The 25377-nt window shown below is 39.6% G+C and overlaps 2 protein-coding genes and 1 long non-coding RNA gene across 5 annotated transcripts; all 3 read left to right on the top strand.

The window, feature by feature from the left end:
* The first annotated feature begins 104 nt into the window (after nucleotides 1–104).
* LOC110767815 (protein ROOT HAIR DEFECTIVE 3 homolog 1-like) lies at nucleotides 105–9310 on the top strand. 3 transcript variants are annotated; one of them, XM_088250479.1, is made up of 23 exons: nucleotides 105–295; nucleotides 1912–2076; nucleotides 2310–2376; nucleotides 2470–2572; nucleotides 2910–2977; nucleotides 3072–3135; nucleotides 3205–3270; nucleotides 3438–3485; nucleotides 3565–3627; nucleotides 3749–3805; nucleotides 4244–4393; nucleotides 4490–4558; nucleotides 4643–4728; nucleotides 4812–4890; nucleotides 5295–5463; nucleotides 6429–6544; nucleotides 6792–7051; nucleotides 7135–7231; nucleotides 7348–7500; nucleotides 8005–8109; nucleotides 8361–8446; nucleotides 8577–8682; nucleotides 9002–9310. In XM_088250479.1, exons 1-22 carry the CDS (start codon nucleotides 241–243, stop codon nucleotides 8662–8664), a joined length of 2214 nt encoding a protein of 737 aa, XP_088106605.1. In that variant the 5' UTR covers nucleotides 105–240; the 3' UTR covers nucleotides 8665–8682; nucleotides 9002–9310. The 3 variants fall into 3 exon arrangements, with proteins under 3 accessions (XP_088106605.1, XP_088106606.1, XP_088106607.1); XM_088250480.1 differs by lacking the exon at nucleotides 8577–8682; XM_088250481.1 differs by lacking the exon at nucleotides 105–295 and having other exon boundaries at nucleotides 1840–2076.
* Nucleotides 9311–15441: 6131 nt separating this feature from the next.
* Nucleotides 15442–17074, top strand: LOC148295459 (uncharacterized). Its single transcript, XR_015834517.1, has 3 exons — nucleotides 15442–15590; nucleotides 16589–16753; nucleotides 17007–17074. It is a non-coding gene; the product is annotated as an uncharacterized LOC148295459 (long non-coding RNA).
* A 96-nt stretch (nucleotides 17075–17170) lies between these two features.
* LOC148295458 (protein ROOT HAIR DEFECTIVE 3 homolog 1-like) lies at nucleotides 17171–24110 on the top strand. The gene is made up of 19 exons (XM_088250482.1): nucleotides 17171–17269; nucleotides 17498–17565; nucleotides 17662–17725; nucleotides 17795–17860; nucleotides 18028–18075; nucleotides 18154–18216; nucleotides 18336–18392; nucleotides 18840–18989; nucleotides 19086–19154; nucleotides 19238–19323; nucleotides 19451–19529; nucleotides 19907–20072; nucleotides 20681–20796; nucleotides 21033–21295; nucleotides 21379–21475; nucleotides 21775–21924; nucleotides 22506–22610; nucleotides 23304–23389; nucleotides 23922–24110. Exons 1-19 carry the CDS (start codon nucleotides 17231–17233, stop codon nucleotides 23923–23925), a joined length of 1776 nt encoding a protein of 591 aa, XP_088106608.1. The 5' UTR covers nucleotides 17171–17230; the 3' UTR covers nucleotides 23926–24110.
* The last annotated feature ends 1267 nt before the right edge of the window (nucleotides 24111–25377 follow it).

Below are 25377 nucleotides of genomic sequence, written 5' to 3'. Positions count from 1 at the left end.
GCTCCTGTTAGATCTATTTGTCAACTATGTCTCATAACAATTGACAATATAAATTAGATGAGCTGGGGCCAATGCAAACAGAAAAGTTGGACTTAATTGGAATTTTCTGCCATGCTACAGTACGTAGACATTTCTGATTCAAATACCCACGTTATTTCATTAGCAGGGAAAGTGCAAGCAAGCTCTCGCCAAGAACCTCTCCTAGCTCAAGAGCTGAACCCTTCACATTTTTGAATCGCCATGGATGCTGCTGCCACTACTCATCCAAACAAGAGCAACTCTTTATTAGGAAATGGTGGGTCTCTATATACCCTACTGTTATTAATTAGATCATGATCATGCTATTTTTATTTCGTTTGATCTATCGATCCTCATTCATATGCTTTCAGTTGATGCACGTTACACTAATTAACTAGTATATAATATATATATATATATATATAAGGCCAAAAGAGGGCAGAGCCCCCCTCATACTCGACCTTGGCAACAAGCCTTAGACGACTTGGATCAATTCCCATCCTGAGAAGCCTTTTTTGAGGATTCATCTGGTTCTGCTGATTCCTGCTCTGCCAAGTCTTCTGAGGCTTGAATTCACAACCTGCATAAGGAAGACTTAAAAGCAAGACCAAAGGGGGAGGAAGAGGAAAGTAGCACGACCAGCGTCCCAGGAAGCTTAGCAAGCCACTAACGAGTTCTCAAGCAGGAAGTTCAAACTAAACAGGCTATGTGCGAACGACTCCTGATTAATCCTGATTAGTTCTCACCCGTCGACTTCCTTGAAACTCTCAGCGCACTCTCTTGAAACTCTGAGCACATCACTGATGAAAGTGTGGGTGCCCACAATGGCGGCTCTACCATCTCCAATGCTTCCATGGCTATTTCCAAACGGTCAGGAAACAGTCTTGTATGTCGAATATCTTTCCTTCCTTTCCCTTCGTCTATTCTCGTCTCGAGAGGTCTTGACGATACTCTATGTGCGAACGACTCCTGATTAATCCTGATTAGTTCTCACCCGTCGACTTCCTTGAAACTCTCAGCGCAATCTCTTGAAACTCTGAGCACATCACTGATGAAAGTGTGGGTGCCCACAATGGCGACTCTACTAGGGATAGAAAAGACTCCAATGCGTCCATGGCTATTTCCAAAAGGTCAGGAAAGTCCGCAGGCGGTGTATGTCGAATATCTTTCCTTCCTTTCGCTTCGTCTATTCTCGTCTTGAGAGGTCTTGACGATACTCTTCTGGAGAACTGCCTAGGCCCAGTCACAGGATCATATGAGAACGTCGTGCGGATGCTCAGGTGCCGTAGGCTAAAACGACGCGCGGATCCTACAGTTTGATTGGCTGAGCTATTTACAGCCCCCCCTCCATCTTCTCAGCTCCTTTACAGAAAAAATCTCATAATTTTAAGTTTTTGTCAATTTTTTCTCTTGCATGGGTTTATTACACATGCAAAGATATATAATTCAACAGTTTGATACAAGGCATATGCGTTGCGTTTAAAAATGAAGACGGCGCCAGGATCAAACCGGAATCTGGCGACTTCGCCGGACCAGAGCTACCTCCGGCGACATCGCCGGTGGCGGCGCCGGTGATGGGTCGCCGTTAACTAGTTGGTTTTGTTGTTAGGTCTTACACTTCAGCCGTCTCTCACAGACAGTAGGGTGAGGCTTACGCGTGGACACAGCCATGAGATGATCAAGTTTTCTTTTAATTTTTCACTTCAGATTTTAAAAATATGACGTTGACCGCACCCTATCTAGAGATATTGCTTTTGTAAGTAATAATACAAGTAAGTAATAATAATTAAGGGGACAATTTCGTAAAAAGGAAGGGTCGACCTGTCTCACGTTGACCGCACCCTGTGTAGAGATATTGCTTTTGTCTGATTATTCCTATCTACCGTATTTCAGCATTTTCTTCTCCGGTGAGCGGTGATGGCTGCTGCTCTACTCTGCTTGTTGGTGGTGACAGAGAGTTTGATGTCACTGGATTTGAAAAGTTTACAAAATTCACAGAGTTTGCTAAAGTTGGACTTTCTTATCGTGTTGTCGCCATTATCGGCCCACAAAGTAGTGGTATGCATTCTTACTTACCTTTTAATCTTCATTTCTGACTTGGTTGAGAATTCACAAAAATATCACTCTGGTGAATAAGATGAAGCTAAGTTTTGAAATTCTGCTACCATGTTTTGAAGCTTAATCAGATGGAGCAGGGTTTACAAAATTACGATATGTTTTTGGTCGTTCTCTGTTTTCTTATCTGATATTGATATATGAGAAAGTCTTTTTAATACTAATCATCTGTCCAGGAAAGAGCACACTGCTAAACCATTTATTTCATACCAACTTTAAAGAAATGGACGCCGTTAAAGGAAGGCAAGTTCTCTCATAATGCTCAAAATGACAACTTAGTTGTGTTATGTTTTCTCTTAGTGACCATGAATATGATGGGATATGCTTTTATTCCAGGTCTCAAACAACAAAAGGTATTTGGGTGGCAAAATATCCCACCAGTCACCCTTTTACTCTTGTTATGGACATGGAGGGTACAGATGGGAAAGAACGAGGAGAGGTGCTTTTAGTTTTCATCATCAAATTTCAATTTATGGCCATGCTTGAATTTATTGTCATTACCAATTCTCTGGCCAACACACGAATCCATTGCTGGATGATCACTTTTTATTTCTTTGACTACCGCTCTTACTTGTAGCTTACAGATGATAGACATTTTACTCTTACTTAATCAAGAACAGAAATGAGAAATGAAAATGACCGATTTAAGGTCCTAGGATTGGAATCCGGATTTATTGATTGTTTCCAAATTTTAAAAACAAAAAATGCACAACTCTATCAGGATTGCTTGTCATGGTTGCAATCTACTTAATTGGAATTTGGTTATTTATTTACAGGATATAGCATTCGAGAAGCAGAGTACTCTTTTTGCCCTTGCTGTAGCAGATGTAGTGCTCATTAACATGTGGGTTTTTCTTTTTCCCCTTCTTTATTGACTGTTTGGATTTGTAATATTTTCCCCGTCTGTGTGAGTAATTTTCTTTAGCAATTTTGTGTAGATGGTGCCATGACATTGGCCGTGAGCACGCTTCAAATAAGCCTCTCCTAAACACCGTGTTCCAGGTATTTTCTTCCTACCTACAAATTTCAGAGGCTTGATTTCTTGAACTTTATGCTTGAATTTGTTAACAGGTGATGATGCGATTGTTTGGTCCTCGTAAGACAACCCTGATCTTTGTCATCAGTGATAAGACAAAGGTTCCTTCTTTTCTTTTAGTATTTCTCTGTGATTTGAGATGGAGCCAATTTGCATTTGTCTTTGTTATTTATTTTGGTAGTCTGTTGCATCGTTTCCTTCCTTGGTATAAGGCCATTCCACTCTAGGCTGAGTTTTTGATAGTGTAGTTATGCTTTTTTGTTTGTAGACGCCACTGGAGAATTTAGAAAGCGAACTTCGGAACGACATTCAGAAGGTTAACTAATTTGGTGCTTTATTTGTTGTTGCCTTACTTTTAGTGTTGTTGTGTTAACCCCGTCTCTCCTTTACTGCAGATATGGGAGTCTGCTCCTAAGCCTGAAGCCCACAAGGAAACTCCACTGAGTGAATTTTTCAATGTAAGATGTCATGCTTATATGACAGATAAGATTTCATGTTTATTTGATGTTACTGTGGTGAAAACTATCGATCATGTGTATTGATTGACAATGTGTTATATTTATGACTAAAAATGGCTAGGTTGAGGTTGTTGCGCTTTCAAATTATGAAGACAAAGAAGACACATTTAAAGCGGAGGTACGCATATGTGCTATGAGGGCACCATGCAGATTTTCTTTCTTTTCTTTGGGCCTTGCACACCATGTCAAATTGAATATCTCATCTTTTTTGTTCATGGAATACGACTAAGTTATCTTGATACATAAAAAGGACCATACAAGATTTTTCTGAAAAGAAAACGAAGAAAATAACTAGGCAGGTGTTGCAGGGTTTCTCAAATGTTGCTGTATATTTTATTTCTTTAACACTTCGTCGACTACATTAAAAAATGTTTCTGTTCTCTGTCATTGCCATTTCCTCTCTCATCTTTTGTTGCATTCCAGTTTCTGCCTAAAGAAACCAATTGTGCCATTTCTGTTTTTAATACTAAAATGCCTAGTATTCAAATTTATGCATCTTGGGCAGGTTTGCCCTTTTTTTGGTCAAATTTATGTAACTTATGTTTGTGAATGAAAGGTTGCTTGCATGAGGCAGAAATTCTTCCATCATAACAAACTTGCTGGAGATCGACAGGCGGTAGTTCCTGCTTCAGGATTTTCTCTGAGTTTACAGGAAATTTGGGAAAAAATAAAAAAAGACAGAGATCTTGATATTCCTTCCATCAAGGTAAAAATGTGAATACAATTATTTTTTGGTCGAAAACTGTGAATACGATATATGCATGTAAATTTGAACAAGTCATCCATAACTCTTCCATTGCAGGTCATGGTGGCTACTGTACGTTGTGAAGGGATTGCCAATGAGAAGTATTCTGCTTTTGCAGCAAATGAGGTACCTGTTTTTCATATATTGCCATATTTTCCATCTTCTTCAATTCTAGTTGGATGGCCTTGAATTGCTTTGGAATTATCACAGGAGTGGATTCAGTTGAAAGTGATCTCAGTTCATCCTGGTGGCTTTGGAAAGAAGCTGAGTTCAATAATTGATACTTGTATATCGGAGTATGTATCTTTCACTTATATTTTAGCTTGTTGTGGTTGAATAGTTCTTTATATTTAGTTTAATTTGTTTTTTATAATTCTAGGTATGATGAAGAGGCTACATATTATGATGAAGGTGTCAAATCCGTGAAGCGCAAGCAGCTTGAAGAAAAATTGCTGCAAGTAATGAATCTTGACATCATTCTTGTTGAACCATATATTACAAATTGTTCTCCTTCCCCCCCTCTTTCCTCGTGCTATAGATGGCTGAAATATAGCAATGCAACCGAGACTTAACGGTTTTGGACTTACAGAAAATTTTGCCTCAAAGACCAAATTGTGTTTGTTATTCCTTTGATTGTGGTTGATACAATTTCTGTCATGACTCATCCTCTAATCTGCCATGCATGTCGATCGGGGATGTACACATTTTACAGTGAGGCGGCCTTTCAAGGCCTTCCAAGTGCATCACAGTAGTTGAACTGATTTGACATAAATTATCCTCTCTTTTTAAGCTTCCAATTTTAATTATCAATTCGATTTACATATCTTTCTTCTATTATTGATTGGTTTCACTGTCTTATTAGCTTGTTCAACCTGCATTCCAAGATCTGCTGGAACTTAAAAGATCTTCTACTCTGGATAAGTTCAAGGAAGCATTTGATAAGGCCTTGGACGGGGTCATCGAGGGATTTTCTATGACTGCTCGTAATTTCACCGAGTCTTTTATGGCTCAATTTGACGAAGGCTGTGCAGGTATGTTTTGAGAATGGCATTCCTTTAGCCAAAATTGGAAACTCAAGGATAAAATGCAAAAACTGAAATACATAATAAAAGAAACACTTCAAAACCATTAAGCCAAGATAGATAAGTCACAAGACAAATTGAAATTTATCCTTGTACGCTCAAACACATCTCACGTACAAGCTGACTTCCTGCCGATTAGTCAATTATGGATCAATAGATAATACTGGAATACTTAGTAAGTTATAAAACCAAATACACTAACCTTGTTCAGCCACATAGAAAGATTCCTCATCTTTGGATAGAAGAAAAATTCCTGCTAGTCTGTATGCTTCATCTCCCATGTTGTGCTACTACAGGCAATTGCATGATGAATTACTCACATCTTTGGACAGAAAGTTATTCATCATGTATTTGCTTGTAGCACAAGTTTGATCATGAATCTTTGAGTGCATAGATCTTGTAATGTATTGAGTTGCTTTGGCTCACTTAATAATACACTGCAAGATGTTTGCAAACAACGATCATGGATCTTTCTTGCCACGACAAAATAATAGCTTCATACTGTTGCCGTGCCAAAATTTTCCTGCAAACATTATCAAGCTTTCAGTTTTACAAGCTTTAAACTATTGCTGCAACGAAAACCTGGTTTGGTAGGAGATAATATAACTTAAGCTCTGATACCACATGTAATACTTAATGAGTTATAAAACCAAACACGCTAACCTTGTTCAGCCATAGAGTCGAATAGAGTGCACGATAGAAATAGAGAGATCTTCTCCTAGAAGCCGATGCCTTATGCTCTAATTCTAGATGGGGTGAATATGTGTATAAGCTTGTATAAGCTAGAATATCACCTCAGTGAGTTTAAGACATTAAACAATATTACAAATAGGCCTTTTGAATTGGCGTCATTAATATGTGTTTTACTTACTTGCTCTGTAAATTACAATGAGATTAACACAGTATTTATGCAGATGCTGTTATCAAACAAGCAAACTGGGACACATCTAAAGGAAGGGATAAACTTAGACGTGATATAGAAGCCCATGTTGCTTCAGTTCATGCCGACAAGATAAAGGACCATTGTGAGGTATAATAGCATATTTTTGTTCATTCTCTCTTCTGAAATAGTTGGGGTTACTGGTTTTCATCAACCCGAGAGCGAGAATTCGGCTCCAAAAGAAAGTAAAAGTTGAGCTACTACTGTGATAAGTTAATTTTGTTAAGGACATTGATTGCTTACGTTGTAACAGATTCCATGTAGTGTCTATTGTTACAAAGTTGTCATAGGAACTTGGTTGATGATGATGATGACAAAGTTGTCGTATAAAATGCAGGCAAACTTGAGGGGGCTCGTATCAGGACCGGTGGAAGTCCTTTTGAAGCAAGCAAATAATAAGACCTGGCCCACAATAAGAAGACGTCTTCGAGAGGCTGGATTAGCTTTCTGTGGGAGCGCTGCTGAAATTTCTGGTTTTGACATGGATGAACAAACCAAAGCCAAAATAGATGCAAGTCTAGAGAAATATGTAAGACGTATGGTTGAAGATAAAGCAAAGGAAGAGGCTGGAAGGGTCCTCATCCACATGAAGGAGAGGTAGGGAATTCTCTCTCTCACAATGGTTTGAACGTTATTTAAGATTTTATTGTATGCAATTGATATTTGAATTGCCTTTACAGGTTTGTAACCAAATTTAGCTACGATTCTAATTCAATCCCACGTGTTTGGAACCGGCGGGAAAATATTGGAGCGATCGCCAGAACTGCTCATTCTTCAGTATGGCTCAATTTTTATTAATTATGAGTAGTCACATATATTGACAGTTCTTGAGAGTTTGAATTTGAACTGAAGCTTTGTTAACTATAAATATTCATATTGTGTAATTTTTTCAGTCCCTAGAAGTGCTGTCTGTTATGGCTGTGATCCGTTTGGATGATGATGATGATGGTGATAAAATTCAGGCTACTTTAAACAGTGCCTTATTGCTGGATGAAGATATGAGTACCACAACACATGACCCACTGGCTTCAAATACTTGGGAAGAGGTGACCCTTCTTTTGTGCCTTTTTTTTTCCGCTTAATTTAAAGATACTTTGATCTAAACCACAGGGAGGTGGTTTCAAACTTGGGTGCAGAGTGAAGAACACATCTGCTCAAGCCAACTTGACTAAGCTCATATATGTATATCCAGACTTAATTTATTAATATTCAAAGATATTGCATACTAGATTAAGTAGAGAAATATTTACAAATAATATTGAGAGGGCTGGAGCAGGGCGGGCCGCATTGAGCTTGAGTTTAAACACTTGACCTAATCCCTACCCCACGCAAGGCCAGCTCTCCCATGGCTATAGCCAAAACGGACTTTGACCCATTGAATTTGGGCCGGGCCTCAAGCTCTCTCTCTCTCTCTCTCTCTCTCTCTCTCTCTCTCTCTCTCTCTCTCTCTCTCTCTCTCTCTCTCTCTCTCTCTCTCTCTCTCTCTCTCTCTCTCTCTCTCTCTCGTAAGACCATATATAAGGTTTTATGACTTTCCCCTTCCTATACAGGTTCCAACATCAAAAACATTGATCATACCTCTTAAATGCAAAGAGTTGTGGGAGGAATTCAAGGAAAACACCAAGGACATTGTTTCGAAGGCCATTGCTGAACGGGTATGATATCTTACCTATTAATAAATGGAAACTATATGTGAACTATAAATAGTTTTGTTTTGTCTCCCATAATGTGTTATTTGATCGCCTGCTGTTATGGAACTATGGTTAAAGTCTGTTTCAGGTTTTCTTTAGGTTTAGATAAACTTACTCATGAATGATTCGTTTCATTAGCTTAAAAATCTCTCTGAATTAAACTTACTCACACTCATACCTAGTCCATTAATTCAACATGCTGTTTTACTTTTCAGGAGGCCAACGCGCGTTTTCAACTACTTCCTTGGGCAATTGGCTGTTTGATTTTCGTGGGATGGATTGCCATTACGAGACTAAGAAGGTACACACTAGTTCCCCTACACTACACAGGAGGACATAGATGATGTTCTTTCTACCATATATATATATAATTTTATATATCCAGTACAAGTACCTCTACCATGTTCAAATTTATTCCTCCATGGATGCAGAAATCCTTTGTATCTGGGTGTGGGTGTCCTCCTTGTTGCTTTTTTACTCGTCATGCCCCTATGGTGCTGGTTTGCCAGTCTCTGGTGAAATCCGCAAGGGTTCTGAGTGAGTGTCACATTTTGTTTTAATTATTGTCTGTCACTCTCCCTACTCCTTCCCCCCTTAGTACTATACGTATAGACATTGGTACTCCTTGTATAGCATGCTTTTCGCCTCCACTGCTAGTGATTTTAACACTCCTCTTTGTTTCACCTCGTGCACTCAGGTGAGTGTTGAAAGAAAAAAAAAATTATTTAGTTTGGAGTGCAACTGGCTAAAACAAGAGTGCCAAAATTACTGGTTTGTGGGGATTCTGGAATAGGTCTAGTTATATACTGAGTCGTTAACTTGCTCATTCCTAATAATAGATTTGTTATGATTTCAGGTGAGGAGGGTAAAGAGTGAGAACACAACTATATAGTGGGCTTGGCGGTATGCTCTTGGAGAAATGGTTGCAGGGCCCCAATCGACTTTATTTCAATCAACACCAACAAAAACTAAAAACTAAAAAAATATTGAGTTCAAGTCCCAAATAAGTGACCTCAATTCAACTGGTTTTGAATACTAGAGTGGAATTATTGTACTGTTGTATTATTGATTATGAATTTTGTTTTGTATTGTTATTTCTTGTTCTAAATTGAAGACTACAACTATATAGCTATCATACTAAACTTATTTATTTTAGTTTCTGTAACGATTTTTTGCAACTTAATTTAATCTATGTTAAATTGCAATTTTGTTAGTTTAAGAAATAATATTTTGGACAAACTTTGCCTTACGGTACTTGCTTTGTTTTTCGTTTTGGAATATCAAACTAACTTGCTTCTCTTTCATGCGTATCATCAAAAAACTTTACGAATGAAGGGAATGCTAGCAGTGAAATGTCATCTAGTGCCTCATCTGGACTGACAGAATCTGACTACTCCAGCCCCTCAAAACAAGACTAGTAAAACTAAGCTCTCTTGATCAAAGACCATTTTTTCTGTTTGAAGATGCTGGTGTTCTGTGCACTTATTGTAATGGTGTTACTCGCATATCATCTTCGTATATTAGGTCTGTGAGCTTGTACATCGCTGTCGCAAGTATAAGAGCTGAGATCAATTGGTATATTTCAATAATAATGTTTACAGGTACAGGTCTATGATTATATACAGTTTGAATACAATCCTAATAAGGTAAATACAATCAGACTTGAGTGACTGAATCAATCCTAATCAAATAGAATAGGAAAGACAGCTTAGCATATATATCACATTTGACTTTCATACGGAGGAGCCGATTGTGTTGTTGATGGAGCAGATTGAGTTGTTGATGAACTGATCTCCTTTGATATAGGAGATTCCCTAATACGCCCCCGCAAGACGGTGGCACCATCGGAGACACCGATCTTGGAGCGAAGGAGATGGAAACGGGGACGCGGCAAGGGTTTGGTGAGAGCGTCAGCAAGCTGATCAGTAGTAGATACATGAGACACTTGAAGAAGACCACGAGTGACACGATCCCGTACAAACTGAAAATCAATTTCGATATGTTTCATACGGGAATGTAGGACAGGATTAGCGCAATAGAACATGGCTCCAATGTTATCACAGGAGACAACTGGTGTTGTGGGGAGAGGAATGCCAAGTTCAAGCAATAAGGACTGAATCCATGTGAGTTCAGAAGTGGTGGCAGCAATGGCGCGGTATTCGGCTTCGGTGGAGGAGCGAGAGACAGACCGCTGTTTGCGGGAGCTCCAAGAGATCAGATTTCCACCGAGGTAGACAACATAGCCAGTCGTAGACTTGCGATCATCATGATCACCAGCCCAGTCAGCATCGGAAAAGGCATAGAGACGATGAGAGGGGCGGCGACAAAGATGAAGGCCAAAGGAGATGGTACCCTTCAAGTAGCGAAGAAGACGCTTGAGTGCCTGCCAGTGAGTCTCGGAAGGAGAATGCATGAATTGGGAGAGCTTATTGACTGCGAAGGAGATGTCAGGGCGTGTAAGGCTTAGGTATTGAAGACCACCAACAAGACGACGGTAGGGAGTTGCATCCGTTGGGGGGGAGCCATCATGGAGCATAAGTGAGTCAGTTGTGGAGAGGGGCGTACTGACAGCCTTTGCACCATCCATCTTGGCATTGACAAGAAGATCATGAATGTACTTTTGCTGAGAGAGGAATAAACCAGTGGCTGTGGGAAGAACCTCAACACCAAGAAAGTAATGTAATGAGCCCAAGTCCTTGACAGAGAACCGAGTGGCTAAGAGTTGAATGAACTTCGCCACAAGTGAGGAATTATTACCTGTAATAAGAAGATCATCAACATAAACCAAAAAATAAATTACAGTAGTCCCATTTTTGAAGAGAAAGAGCGAGGCATCAGAGATGGCATTGACAAAGCCATGGGAGAGCAAAAATGAGTGTAATTCCTTGTACCACGCCCGTGGAGCCTGTTTGAGGCCATAGAGGGCTTTCCTCAATTTACACACATGAGATGGATTATTAGCGTCAACAAAACCAGGCGGTTGGACCATATAGACATTTTCACGGATTGTGCCATGAAGAAAAGCATTGTTAACGTCCAACTGACGTATTGGCCAACCATGAGTCACGGCAAGATGCAAAACAATTCGTATGGTAGTAGGTTTGACCACCGGACTGAAAGTGTCTGAAAAATCAACACCAGGACGTTGGTGAAAACCCTTGGCAACTAAGCGTGCCTTGTACCTGTCAATAGTGCCATCAGGATGCCGTTTGATACGAAACACCCACTTACAACCAATAAGATTTTGAGAGGGGAGTGAAGGAATGAGCTCCCATGTACCATTGCGAATTAACGCATTAAACTCATTGGACATTGCTTGTCGCCAAAGGGGATCCTTAACGGCCTGGGAAACACATGTCGGTTCAATGGAGGAGAGAATGGGGTGTTTAGTAGCAGTCATAGCATATCGGGGATTAGGTTTGTGGATACCTGCTTTGGCACGGGTGACCATGGAATGATCGGGGAGCACAGGGGGTACGGGGGGGTTGGAAGGGTGCGGGTCAGAGGATGGAAAGGTGACAACAGTCCTATGAGGGTTTCTAGTGTATGTACGAATTGGGCTGAGGTGGGGAGGTGGCTGGGCTGGGTCAATTTGGGCTGGAGAATGTGAGGTAGGGGCTGAGGCTTGGGGGTTGGGGGATGGTAAGAGAGGAGCAGCAGCAGCAGCAATGGGGGCCAGGGATACTGATGGTGACGGCTCCGAGACGGGGGCAGATGCTGATGATGAGGCTGATGTGACATGTGGTGGCATCGAAGAAGAAACAACCGGTGCAACAGGCATGGTGGGTGAGTGTATAGGAACATAAGTAACTGGAGGAAGAGAGGAGACCCAAGTGTGAGAGTTATCAACAGTGACATGGGGAATGGAGGAAGGGAGGTTGGCAAGAGGAAAAGTGGACTCATCAAATTGAACATGCCGAGAGATAAAAATTTTGTTGGAGGAAAGATCAAGACACTGAAAGGCACTTTGATTAGGTGAGTAACCAAGGAAGAGACATGGGCGGGAACGAGGAAGTAATTTATTTGAATTGTAAGGACGTAACCAAGGAAAACACAAGCACCCAAAGGTACGAAGACGGGAGTAATTGGGCTGTTCATCAAATAGTTGAGTGAATGGGGAGAGATTGTGGAGAAGCGGAGTGGGCATGCGGTTGATAAGATAGGCAGCTGTTTTAAAGGCATAAGACCAATAGGTGAGAGGTAAAGAAGCTTGATGAAGAAGGGTGAGACCGGTTTCAACAATATGACGGTGTCGCCGTTCGGCGACCCCATTGTGTTGCAGAGTGTGAGGTGGTGTAAGAAGATGGGTGATGCCATTGGATGAGAGAAAATGTTGGAGTTTGATGAATTCTCCCCCACCATCAGTGTATAATCTAGTGATTTTTCTTTTGAAGTAATTTTCGACAAGTGCTTTGAAGGTGACAAAAGTGGAAAACACATCAGATTTCTTTTTGAGAGGGTAGAGCCATATGTATTTTGTGAAATGGTCAACAAATATAACATAGTAGGAAAAACCATCAATAGAAGAGTATGGAGCAGGGCCCCAAACATCACTGTAAAGGAGGTCTAATGGACCATGACTAGTGAGAGACGAAGTACCAAACGGGAGCCGATGGCTTTTATTACATAGACACGAATGACAAACAGACTCGGACAATTTGGAAGACACATTAATGGAAGATAAACGAAGGACTTGTTGGAGAGTTTTGTGACTGGGGTGACCAAGACGACGATGCCAGAGGTTGGGAGAGACCACCACACCCACTAGAGCTTGCGGTTGACAAAAGGATTTGGGAGACCACTCGTACACATCATCCTTATTCGGGCCTCGAAGAAGAACCGCCCCCGTGCTCAGATCCTTGACATGAAAGAAATCAGGAAAAAGTTCAATAGATGTATTATTTTGTTTATTAAATTTAGAAATAGAAATAATGTCTTTTTGCATAGAAGGAACACAGAGAACATTGGATAAGGTGAAAGATTGAGAGGATGAGGAGGGTAAAGTGGTTGAACCGACATGAGTGATACCCAAACCTGAACCATTACCAATAATTATTTCATCAGGACCATCATATGTAGAGGCACCAGAGAGAGTGTTGACGTTGGAGGTAACATGGTGAGAGGCACCAGAATCAAGCAACCATGTTGGAGAAGAGGTGGGCCTACCATGGGTGGTAGGATTGGCCACTGGCTGACTGTGAGGGCCAGATTGGAGTTGGGGGCAGCGTTTGGCACTATGACCTTGAGTGCCACACCATTGACAGAAACCACGATAACCTGTGCTGTTCATGTGGGTAGGGCGACGACTATTGTCAGTGAAAGCTGGTTGGGTGGGCCCATAGGAACCACGAGAAGGATTGCGAGAGGCAAAGGACCCACGGTTGGAGTTGGAGTTGTTAGAGCGATAGCCACGGTTTGAGGTGTGGGAGCGAGATGTCTGAGTGACATTGGCAGTGATCACTGGGGCAGCAACAGCGGTATCATCACGCTTGAGAGCGGCTTCATGTTCAACCAGCTTGTCATGGAGGTTTTCAAAAGAAATTGAGGTGTCGCGGGAACGAACCACCGCAGCAATTTCCTTGAAGTCAGATCCAACACCATTAAGAATGTAGAGGAGGAGATCGTCATCGGAGAGGGGAACATCAATGATGGCGAGCTCATCTGCAATAACACGGACTTCTTGCAGATACTCGGAGACAGGCTTGTTCTCACGGCGCAGGAGAGTGAGGCGTTCTTTGAGACCAAGAACGCGGGCACGAGCTTTGCTAGCAAAGAGATGGAGAAGCTTGTCCCAAGCCTCCTTGGATGTCTTGGCAGAGGCGATAAGGGAGATGACCTGTGGTGAGACGGAAGCAAGAATCGCATGGAGGAGGAGTTGATCTTGCCGAATCCAAAAGGTGCGAAGCACGGTTTGAGTGGTTGATGGGCAGAGACTAGAACCGTCCACATAACCCATGAGGTCGTAGCCGTAAAGGAGGGCGTTGAATTGAGCACGCCATGATGGATAATTGGTGGGTGTGAGTTTTACGGGTAGTTGGGCTGTAGCGTTGATTGTGATCAAGGTGGGAGTGGAGGAGTTGATCTCTGGTACAGGGATGGTTGCAGAGGCGTCAGTGGCCATGGATGAAGACAGAGAAGAGAGGAATCAGGAAAAAAAAAAAAATTTGCTCGTTGGAGTTTTTGGGCTGTGATACCATATAAGAGCTGAGATCAATTGGTATATTTCAATAATAATGTTTACAGGTACAGGTCTATGATTATATACAGTTTGAATACAATCCTAATAAGGTAAATACAATCAGACTTGAGTGACTGAATCAATCCTAATCAAATAGAATAGGAAAGACAGCTTAGCATATATATCACATTTGACTTTCATACGGAGGAGCCGATTGTGTTGTTGATGGAGCAGATTGAGTTGTTGATGAACTGATCTCCTTTGATATAGGAGATTCCCTAATAGCAAGCACGTAATGGTAATATTTTTGTAGGCATCATTTTTGAGCAAGTGCCAACATACAAGGGGCTATTATGTATTATAGCCAAGGGCGGAATTATGAATTTTTTATAAAATAATTTATGAATGAAAATACCTAAAAGTAGAAGATTTGGATAATTGAAAAAGAAATTATAGAGTACCCTAAATAGCATTCTTTAAATAAAATTATTTAAAAAATCTCTCAATGCAAGAATTTTTACTTTTTCCCTGCGCCTTGCAACCAACGCATTGCAAGCCGCTTGGCGGCTTCAGAAATCCAAAAAAACATGTCCCTGTCACAGAGGTACTAAACCCACCGTGTGTCAAATCTCCCTATGATACACGAGTATGCCGTTGTATTTTTTGTTTTTGGTTTGTAGATGTGTTCTTAGTTGGCAAGATTTTAGTGGTGCGTGTGCTGACATGTTGCTCCTGCTATTGTTGTGTCGGCCCTTCGCCTTGCGGAACCCACTCCGCCATCACCGCAAGTCAAAGGCTTATCACAAAACCGTGCTGAACCCATTGTTTGTCTAGTATGAAATACTACCTTTTCTAGTATAGCGTGAAAAGTGACGAAAGAAAAATCGAAAGTAAGAGCGAGGAAACTCACACACGGCCGTGGGTAGCAAACGCGCGTGTGCCGTTTTTATTTTTTTATTTTTTAGGTTTGTAGATGTGGTCTTAGTTGGCAAGATTTTAGTGGTGCGTGTGCTGACATGTTGTTCCTGTTGTTGTTGAATTGACCCGAAAAAGTGCCGACACATGTATCCTTTAAATACCTGCGTTGCGCTGTGCGCTATGCTATGCATAACGTTATTTCATTAGCAAGGTGCAAGGTGCAAGTGCAAGCAAAGCTCTCGCCAAGAACCTCTCCTAGCTTAAGAGCTGAACCCTTCACATTTTTGAATCGCCATGGATGCTACTGCCACTGCTCATCCAAACAAGAGCAACTCTTTATTAGGAAATGGTGAGTCTTTATATACCCTACTGTTATTAATTAGATCATAATCATGCTATTTTTACTTCATTTGATCATTCGATCCTCATCCATGGCGATGCACGTTACACTAATTAACTAGTATATAGCTAGTTTGCTAAGCTATTAAAACGACGCGCGGATCCTACAGTTTGATTGACTGAGCTATTTACAGTCCCCCCTCCATCTTCTCACCTCCTTTACAGAAAAAATCTCATAATTTTAAGTTTGCATCTCTCTTTGTTAATTTTTTTCTCTTGCATGGGTTTATTACACATGCAAAGATATATAATTCAGCAGTTTGATACAAGGCACATGCATTGCGTTTAAAAATGAAGACGTCGCCAGGATCAAACCGGAATCTGGCGACCTTGCTGGTGATGACGCCGGTAATGGGTCGCCACTAACTAGTTGGTTTTGTTGTTAGGTCGCACACTTCATCCGTCTCTGTGAGAATACAAGTGCATGCAATGGCCTATCCGTCTCTGTGAGATGGTGTTGCCGTAAGATGTACTCATCAATGTTTTCAAAGACGTTGTATTTTATGTCACCCAGACTTGAACCTCAACGCGTTAGGCGTGAATCTTATAACGTTGAATTTATAATTAAAAATTATTAAATAATTAAAATAAAGTAATTTACTTATAACCAAAAAAATACAGTAGAATAGGGAGCTTATTACAGGCTTAGAAGCTTGGAAGAGGCGTGTAGCTATTGTTTTATGGAACTTGGGTTTGTGGTGAGAAAGAAATTAATTAATAAGGACGAAAGAGTTGGGCCATGAGATGATCAAGTTTTCTTTTAAATTTTCACTTCAGAATTTAAAAAACCGACGTGGGACGATAATAAAGACAAGTAATTAATAATAATAAAGGGGAAAATTTGGTGTTTAATAACAAATAAAATGGAAGGGTCGACCTGTCTCACGTTGACCGCACCCTCTCTAGAGATATATCGCTTCTGCTTGATTCCTATCTACCGTATTTCAGCATTGTCTTCTCCGACGAGCGGTGATGGCTGCTGCTCTACTCTGCTTGTTGGTGGTGACGGAGAGTTCAATGCCACTGGATTTGAAAAGTTTACCAAATTCAGAGAGTTTGCTAAAGTTGGACTTTCTTATCTTGTTGTCGCCATTATAGGCCCACAAAGTAGTGGTATGCATTCTTACTTACCTTTTTTAATCTTCATTTCTGACTTGGTTGAGGATTCACAAAAATATCACTCTGGTGAATAAGATGAAGCTAAATTTTTGAAATTCTGCTACTGTTTTGAAGCGTAATCAGATGGAGCAGGGTTTACAAATTACGATATGTTTTTGGTCATTCTCTGTTTTCTTATCTGATATTGATATATGATTAGGCCCAAGATATATATACAATGTCTTTTTAATACTAATCATCTGTCCAGGAAAGAGCACACTACTAAACCAATTATTTCAGACCAACTTTAAAGAAATGGACGCCGTTAAAGGAAGGCAAGTTCTCTCACAATGCTCAAAATGACAACTTAGTTGTGTTATGTCTTCTCTTAGTGACCATGAATATGATGGGGTATGCTTTTATTCCAGGTCTCAAACAACAAAAGGTATTTGGGTGGCAAAATGTCCCACCATTCACCCTTTTACTCTTGTTATGGACATGGAGGGTACAGATGGAAAAGAACGCGGAGAGGTGCTTTTAGTTTTCATCATCAAATTTCAATTTATGGTCATGCTTGAATTTATTGTCATTACCAATTCTCTGGCCAACACACGAAACCATTGCTGGATGATAAAATGTATTCGTGCATATGTTCTACTTATGGCTTTCTAGATGATCACTTTATATTTCTTCGACTCTATCAGGATTGCTTGTCATGGTTGCAATCTACTTAATTGGAATTTGGTTATTTATTTACAGGATACAGCATTCGAGAAGCAGAGTACTCTTTTTGCCCTTGCCGTAGCAGATATAGTGCTCATTAACATGTGGGGTTTTTCTTTTTCCCCTTCTTTATTGACTGTTTGGATTTGGAATATTTTCCCCGTCTGTGTGAGTAATCTTCTCTAGCAATTTTTGTGTAGATGGTGCCATGACATTGGCCGTGAGCACGCTTCAAATAAGCCTCTCCTAAACACCGTGTTCCAGGTATTTTCTTCCTCCCTACAAATTTCAGTGGCTTGATTTCTTGAACTTTATGCTTGAATTTGTTAACAGGTGATGATGCGATTGTTTGTTCCTCATAGGACAACCCTGATCTTTGTCATCCGTGATAAGACAAAGGTTCCTTCTTCTCATTTAGTATTTCTCTGTGATTTGAGATGGAACCAATTTGTATTTGTCTTTGTTATTCATTTTGGTAGTCTGTTGCATCGTTTCCTTCCTTGGTATAAGGCCATTCCACTCTAGGCTGAGTTTTTGATAGTGTAGTTATGCTTTTTTGTTTGTAGACGCCACTGGAGAATTTAGAAAGCGAACTTCGAAACGACATTCAGAAGGTGAACCAATTTGGTGCTTTATTTGTTGTTGCCTTACTTTTAGTGTTGTTTGTTAACCCCGTCTCTTCTTTACTGCAGATATGGGAGTCTGCTCCTAAGCCTGAAGCCCACAAGGAAACTCCACTGAGTGAATTTTTCAATGTAAGATGTCATGCTTATATGACAGATAAGATTTCATGTTTATTTGATGTTACTGTGGTGAAAACTATCGATCATGTGTATTGATTGACAATGTGTTATATTTATGACTAAATGGCTAGGTTGAGGTTGTTGCGCTTTCAAATTATGAAGACAAAGAAGACACATTTAAAGCGGAGGTACGCATATGTGCTATGAGGGCACCATGCAGATTTTCTTTCTTTTCTTTGGGCCTTGGACACCATGTCAAATTGAAAATCTCATCTTTTTTGTTCATGGAATACGAATAAGTTATCTTGATACATAAAAAGGACCATACAAGATTTTTCTGAAAAGAAAACGAAGAAAATAACTAGGCAGGTGTTGCAGGGTTTCTCAAATGTTGCTGCATATTTTATTTCATTAACACTTCGTCGACTACCTTAAAAAATGTTTCTGTTCTCTGTCATTTTCCCCTTGCCATCTCCTCTCTCATCTTTTGTTGCATTCCAGTTTCTGCCTAAAGAAACCAATTGTGCCATTTCTATTTTTAATACTAAAATGCCCAGTATTCAAATTTATGCATCTTGTGCAGGCTTGCCCTTATTTTTTGTCAAATTTATGTAACTTATGTTTGTGAATGAAAGGTTGCTTGGATGAGGCAGAAATTCTTCCATGAAAATAAACTTGCTGGAGATCAACAGGCGGTAGTTCCTGCTGCAGGATTTTCTTTGAGTTTACAGGAAATTTGGGAAAAAATTAAAAAAGACAGAGATCTTGATATTCCTTGCATCAAGGTAAAACTGTGAATACAATTGTTTTTTGGTCGAAAACTGTGAATACGATATATGTATGTAAATTTGAACAAGTCATCCATAACTCTTCCATTGCAGGTCATGGTGGCTACTGTGCGTTGTGAAGAGATTGCCAATGAGAAGTATTCTGCTTTTGTAGCAAATGAGGTACCTGTTTTTCAAATATTGCCAGATTTTCCATCTTCTTCAATTCTAGTTGGATGGCTTGAATTACTTTGGAATTATCACAGGAGTGGATTCAGTTGAAAGTGATCTCAGTTCATCCTGGGGGCTTTGGAATTAAGCTGAGTTCAATGATTGATACTTGTATATCGGAGTATGTATCTTTCAATTATATTTCTCAGCTTGTTGGAGGCAACAGGATAAGATTATAATTCTCACCTTTTGCCTTATGTGGTTGAATAGTTCTTTATATTTAGTTTAATTTGTTTTTACAATTCTAGGTACGATGAAGAGGCTACATATTATGATGAAGGTGTCAAATCCATGAAGCGCAAGCAGCTTGAAGAAAAATTGCTGCAAGTAATGAATCTCAACATCATTCTTGTCGAACCATATATTACACATTGTTCTCCTTCCCCTCCTCTTTCCTCGTGCTATAGATGCTGAAATATAGCAATGCAACCGAGACTTAACGGTTTTAGACTTACAGAAAACTTTGCCTCAAAGACCAAATTGTGTTTGTTATTCCTTTGATTGTGGTTGATACAATTTCTGTCATGACTCATCCTCTAATCTGCCTTTTACAGTGAGGCGGCCTTTCAAGGCCTTCCGAGTGCATCACAGTAGTTGAACTGCTTTGACATAAATTATCCTCTCTTTTTAAGCTTCCAATTTTAATTATCAATTCGATTTACATATCTTTCTTCTATTATTGATTGGTTTCACTGTCTTATTAGCTTGTTCGACCTGCATTCCAAGATCTGCTGGAACTTAAAAGATCTTTTACTCTGGATAAGTTCAAGGGAGCATTTGATATGGCCTTGGACGGGGTCAAGGGATTTTCTGTGACTGCTCGTAATTTCACCGAGTTTTTTATGGCTCAATTTGACGAAGGCTGTGCAGGTATGTTTTGAGAATGGCATTCCTTTAGCCAAAATTGGAAACTCAAGGATAATGTTGAGAGTATTTGTCCCACATTGAAAAGTTAAGGGACCAAGCCTGAGTTTATAAGAAGTTGGGCTACTCTCCATGTTGGGTCTAACAGCTACACGTGCTCTCACGTCACCCAATATGTGTTGTCCACATGTTAGGCTTGAAAGTTCGCCACACGTGCGGGGGTGTGTTGAGAGTATTTGTCCCACATTGAAAAGTTAATGGACCTAGCCTGGGTTTATAAGGAGTTGGGCTACTTCCCCCATAGCCAATTGATTTTGGGGTGGAACCTCAACTTCCTTCAGATAAAATGGAAAAACTGAAATACATAATAAGCCATAGAGTCGAATAGAGTGCACGAGAGAAATAGAGAGATCTTCTCCTAGAAGCCGATGCCTTATGCTCTAATTCTAGATGGGGTGAATATGTCTATAAGCTTGTATAAGCTAGAATATCACCTCAGTGAGTTTAAGACATTAAACAATATTACAAATAGGCCTTTTGAATTGGCGTCATTAATATGTGTTTTACTTACTTGCTCTGTAAATTACAATGAGATTAACACAGTATTTATGCAGATGCTGTTATCAAACAAGCAAACTGGGACACATCTAAAGGAAGGGATAAACTTAGACGTGATATAGAAGCCCATGTTGCTTCAGTTCATGCCGACAAGATAAAGGACCATTGTGAGGTATAATAGCATATTTTTGTTCATTCTCTCTTCTGAAATAGTTGGGGTTACTGGTTTTCATCAACCCGAGAGCGAGAATTCGGCTCCAAAAGAAAGTAAAAGTTGAGCTACTACTGTGATAAGTTAATTTTGTTAAGGACATTGATTGCTTACGTTGTAACAGATTCCATGTAGTGTCTATTGTTACAAAGTTGTCATAGGAACTTGGTTGATGATGATGTAACTATAAAATGCAGGCAAACTTGAGGGAGCTGTTATCAGGACCGGTGGAAGCCCTTTTGAAGCAAGCTAATAATATGACCTGGCCCACAATAAGAAGACGTCTTCGAGAGGCTCATGAATCAGCTTTCTCTGGGAGCGCTGCTGCAATTTCTGGTTTTGACATGGATGAACAAACCAAAGCCAAAATAGATGCAAGTCTAGAGAAATATGTAAGACGTATGGTTGATGCTAAAGCAAAGGAAGAGGCTGGAAGGGTCCTCATCCACATGAAGGAGAGGTAGGGAATTCTCTCTCTCCCAATGGTTTGAACGTTATTTAAGATTTTATTGTATGCAATTGATATTTGAATTGCCTTTACAGGTTTAAAACAAAATTTAGCGACGATTCTAATTCAATCCCACGTGTTTGGAACCGGCGGGAAAATATTGGAGCGATCGCCAGAGCTGCTCATTCTTCAGTATGGCTCAATTTTTATTAATTATGAGTAGTCACATCGGAATTTGAACTGAAGCTTTGTTAACTATATATTGTTGAAGAATATAAGTCCCACATCGGAAAGTTGAATAAATAAAATACAACATATAATGAATGGTTTCACTACTAATATCACCGAGGCCTTTTGTGATAAAACCCCACACCTACTGGACTTTGAAGGTGGTTAAGTTGGGGACAATATCGGTGTTGTTAGTAGTGGGCCGCTGGCCCGTCTCTCTAAAATTTAACATATATATTATTCATATTCTGTAATTTTTTCAGTCCCTAGAAGTGCTTTCTGTTATGGCTGTGATACGTTTGGATGGTGATGATGATGGTGATAAAGTTCAGCCTACTTTATACAGTGCCTTGCTGGATAAAGAAATGAGTACCACAACATATGACCTACTAGCTTCAAATACTTGGGAAGAGGTGACCCTTGTTTTGTGCCTTTTTTTTTTTTGCTTAATTTAAAACACAGATACTGATATTCATTTATTAATATATTCAATTTTATCCAATTTTATTATTATTATTTTTTATACAAATGATATTCTACTTTAATCTAAATTACGGGGAGACGGTTTCGAACTTGGGTGCAGAGTGGAGAACACATCCGCTCTAACCAACTTGACTAAGCCCATATCTGCATATCCACTCTTAATTTATTAATATTCAAAGATATTGCATACTAGATTAAGTAGAAAAATGTTTACAAATAAGATTGGGAGGGCTGGAGCAAGCTGGGCCGCATTGGGCTTGAGTTTAAACACTTGACCTAATCCGCAAGGCCAGCTCTCCCATGGCTATAGTATAGGCCGAAACGGACTTTGACCCATTGAATTTGGGCCGGCCCCCTCTCTCTCTCTCTCTCTCTCTCTCTCTCTCTCTCTCTCTCTCTCTCTCTCTCTCTCTCTCTCTCTCTCTCTCTCTCTCTCTCTCTCTCTCTCTCTCTCTCTCTCTCTCTCGTAAGACCATATATAAGGTTTTCTGACTTTCCCCTTCCTACACAGGTTCCATCATCAAAAACATTGATCATACCTCTTAAATGCAAAGAGTTGTGGAAGGAATTCAAGGAAAAGACCAAGGACATTGTTTCGGAGGCCATTGTTGAACAGGTATGATATCTCACCTACTAATAAATTATATTATATATATATATATATATACTAAAGCCCAATGCAACCAGATACTATTCATAAGCACTGTTTCTTGAATAGTAAAATGACAGAAAAACCCCCGTTTCACTATAAAGCCCAATATAATCAGATACTATTCATAAGCATTGTTCCTTGAACAGTAAAATGATAGAAAAATCCCCGTTTCATTGTTACAAAGTCTTATTTTTTCCAGCAATACAGTAAATTGTCGATTTTACCCTTTTAAATTTTTTTCCTTATGTTCCCTTTTTGCCCCTCTCTCTTTGGATGCTAACTCTCCCCACTGTTTCGTTTCCACAGAGCGATGCCACTATTTAGATGTCAATGTACATATAAACAAAGCCATGTTTCCTACTTATTTTACGACTTTATACACATTTGACGCAATTTCAAAACCCGTAGCATCGCGCGGGCGCCGTTGCTAATGGAAACTATATGTGAACTATAAATAGTTTTGTTTTGTCTCCCATAATGTGTTATTTGATCGCCTGCTGTTATGGAACTATGGTTAAAGTCTGTTTCAGGTTTTCTTTAGGTTTAGATAAACTTCCTCATGAATGATGCGTTTCATTAGCTTAAAAATCTCTCTGACTTTAACTTACTGACACTCATACCTAGTCCATTAATTCAACATGCTGTTTTACTTTTCAGGAGGCCTACGCGCGTTTTCAACTACCTCCTTGGGCAATTGGCTGTTTGATTTTCGTGGGATACAATGCCATTATGAGACTAATAAGGTAACACACTAGTTCCCCTACACTACACACGAGGATAGATGATGTTCTTTCTACTATATATATATATATATAGAATTTTATATATACAGTACTAGTACCTCTACCATGTTCAAATTTATTCCTCCATGGATGCAGTAATCCTTTGTGTCTGGGTGTGGGTGTCATCCTTGTTGCTTTTTTACTCTTCAAGCCCATATGGGTGCAGGTTTGCCACAAGGGTTATGTGAGTGTCACATTTTATTTTAATGATTGTCTATCACTCTCCCTTCTCCTTCCCACCTTACCATACGTATAGACACTGGTACTACTTGTATAGCATGCTTTTCGCCTCCACTGCTTGTGATTTTAACACTCCTCGTTTCACCTCCTGCACTGAGTGTCAAAAAAAAAAAAAAAAAAAATAGTTTTGAGTGCAACTGGCTAAAGCAGGAGTGCCAAAATTACTGGTTTTGTGGCGATTCTGGAATAGGTCTAGTCATGTACTGAGACCTTAACTTGCTCATTCATAATAATAGATTTGTTATGATTTCAGGTGACGGTAAAGAGTGTGAACACAACAACTGTATAGTGGGCTTGGCGGTATGTTATTGGAGAAATGGTTGCATGACCCCGATCGACTTTATTTCAATCAAACCAACAAAAACTAAAAACTAACAAATTGTTAGCTGAAGTCCCAAATAAGTGGAATTGAATACTAAAGTGGAATTGTTGTACTGTTGTACTATTAATTATGAATTTTGTTTTCTACTGTAATTTTGAATTTTATTTTGTATTGTTATTTGAGATATTTAGTCATATATCCATTTTTAGCACTAAAATTATAAATAAAACCTATGTTATTTCTTGTTATAAATTGAAGACTACAACTACATAGCTATCATACTAAACTTATTTGTTTTAGTTTTTGTAACGATTTCTTGCAACTTAATTTTATCTATGTTAAATTGCAATTTTTTTAGTTTGTTTTAGAAATAATATTATGGGTTAATTACAGTTTAGTACCCTGTGGTTACACCCTTAAGACATGTTAATCCTTATCTTCTCAATTTTTACAATAACATACCTAGACTTTTAAATTTATTATAATGTGTTCCACCGTTAGGGCTTCGGTCATATCTCTCCGTTAGTTGCTTACGTGGCACTGTGGGTCCCATATTTTTCAATTTTTATTAATTTTAAATTGATTAAAATATGAATAAAATATTAAAAACCAAAAATAAATCTCTCTCTCTCTCTCTCCCCATGCCCAGTGCCCACGAACCCAGAACCCATCTCCCCCCCTGCGATTTTCTTCTTCCTGCATCAAACTGACATAAAATTAAGAGATATTTTGCTCGAAATTGAGGATTAAAACACAACAAGAAATGAAGCCCCATGAAGGATGAACAAACTAAAAACTAAAAACTAAAAATGAGTAAGTTTAGGCAAAACATTGAGAAATCAAATCAAAGCTGGCACAGCAATGAAATATAGATATGCCCACTGGAAAGGATGAACAACTGAAAATCAATGAACCATTTGTCAATATCCAACAGATTAAGCCATCAGACAGGAAAGAAATTGTTTACACAATTCAAATTCAAAAAATCCAGAACATACAGAACTTAAACTTGGGGTATCAAGAAAGCTTCATCAAATTAATTGAATCAAAACAAAAAGTTCGGCCAGTGGCTTAGGGTTTTCATTTTGACTACATTTGGCCCATAAAGTCGCGGCGCTGAATGATCTTCAACTGGGCATCGGGGGTCTGAACCGGGTCGCGGGTCTTGATCGCTTCAAGCCAGTCATGGCGGTCCCGAAGCTTCGAGATATCCAGAAAGAAGTCCCTTTCGATTATCTTCTCGATCGCGGGACAAAGGTGTCTTCGTCGAGGACTGTGGGATGGCCTCTAGGGTTTCTAGAAGTGATTTGGGAGGAACTTCTTGGCATTTGGACGGAACTATCGGAAATTGCGATTGAGGGTTTTGGCAAGAATTAAAGGATGAACT

This window comes from Prunus avium, chromosome 3 (genome assembly GCF_965620075.1).
Source record: "Prunus avium chromosome 3, drPruAviu1.hap1.1, whole genome shotgun sequence".
NCBI lineage: Eukaryota > Viridiplantae > Streptophyta > Magnoliopsida > Rosales > Rosaceae > Prunus > Prunus avium.
Note: the sequence above shows the minus strand (reverse complement) of the source record. Positions and strands in the feature narration are given on the sequence as shown.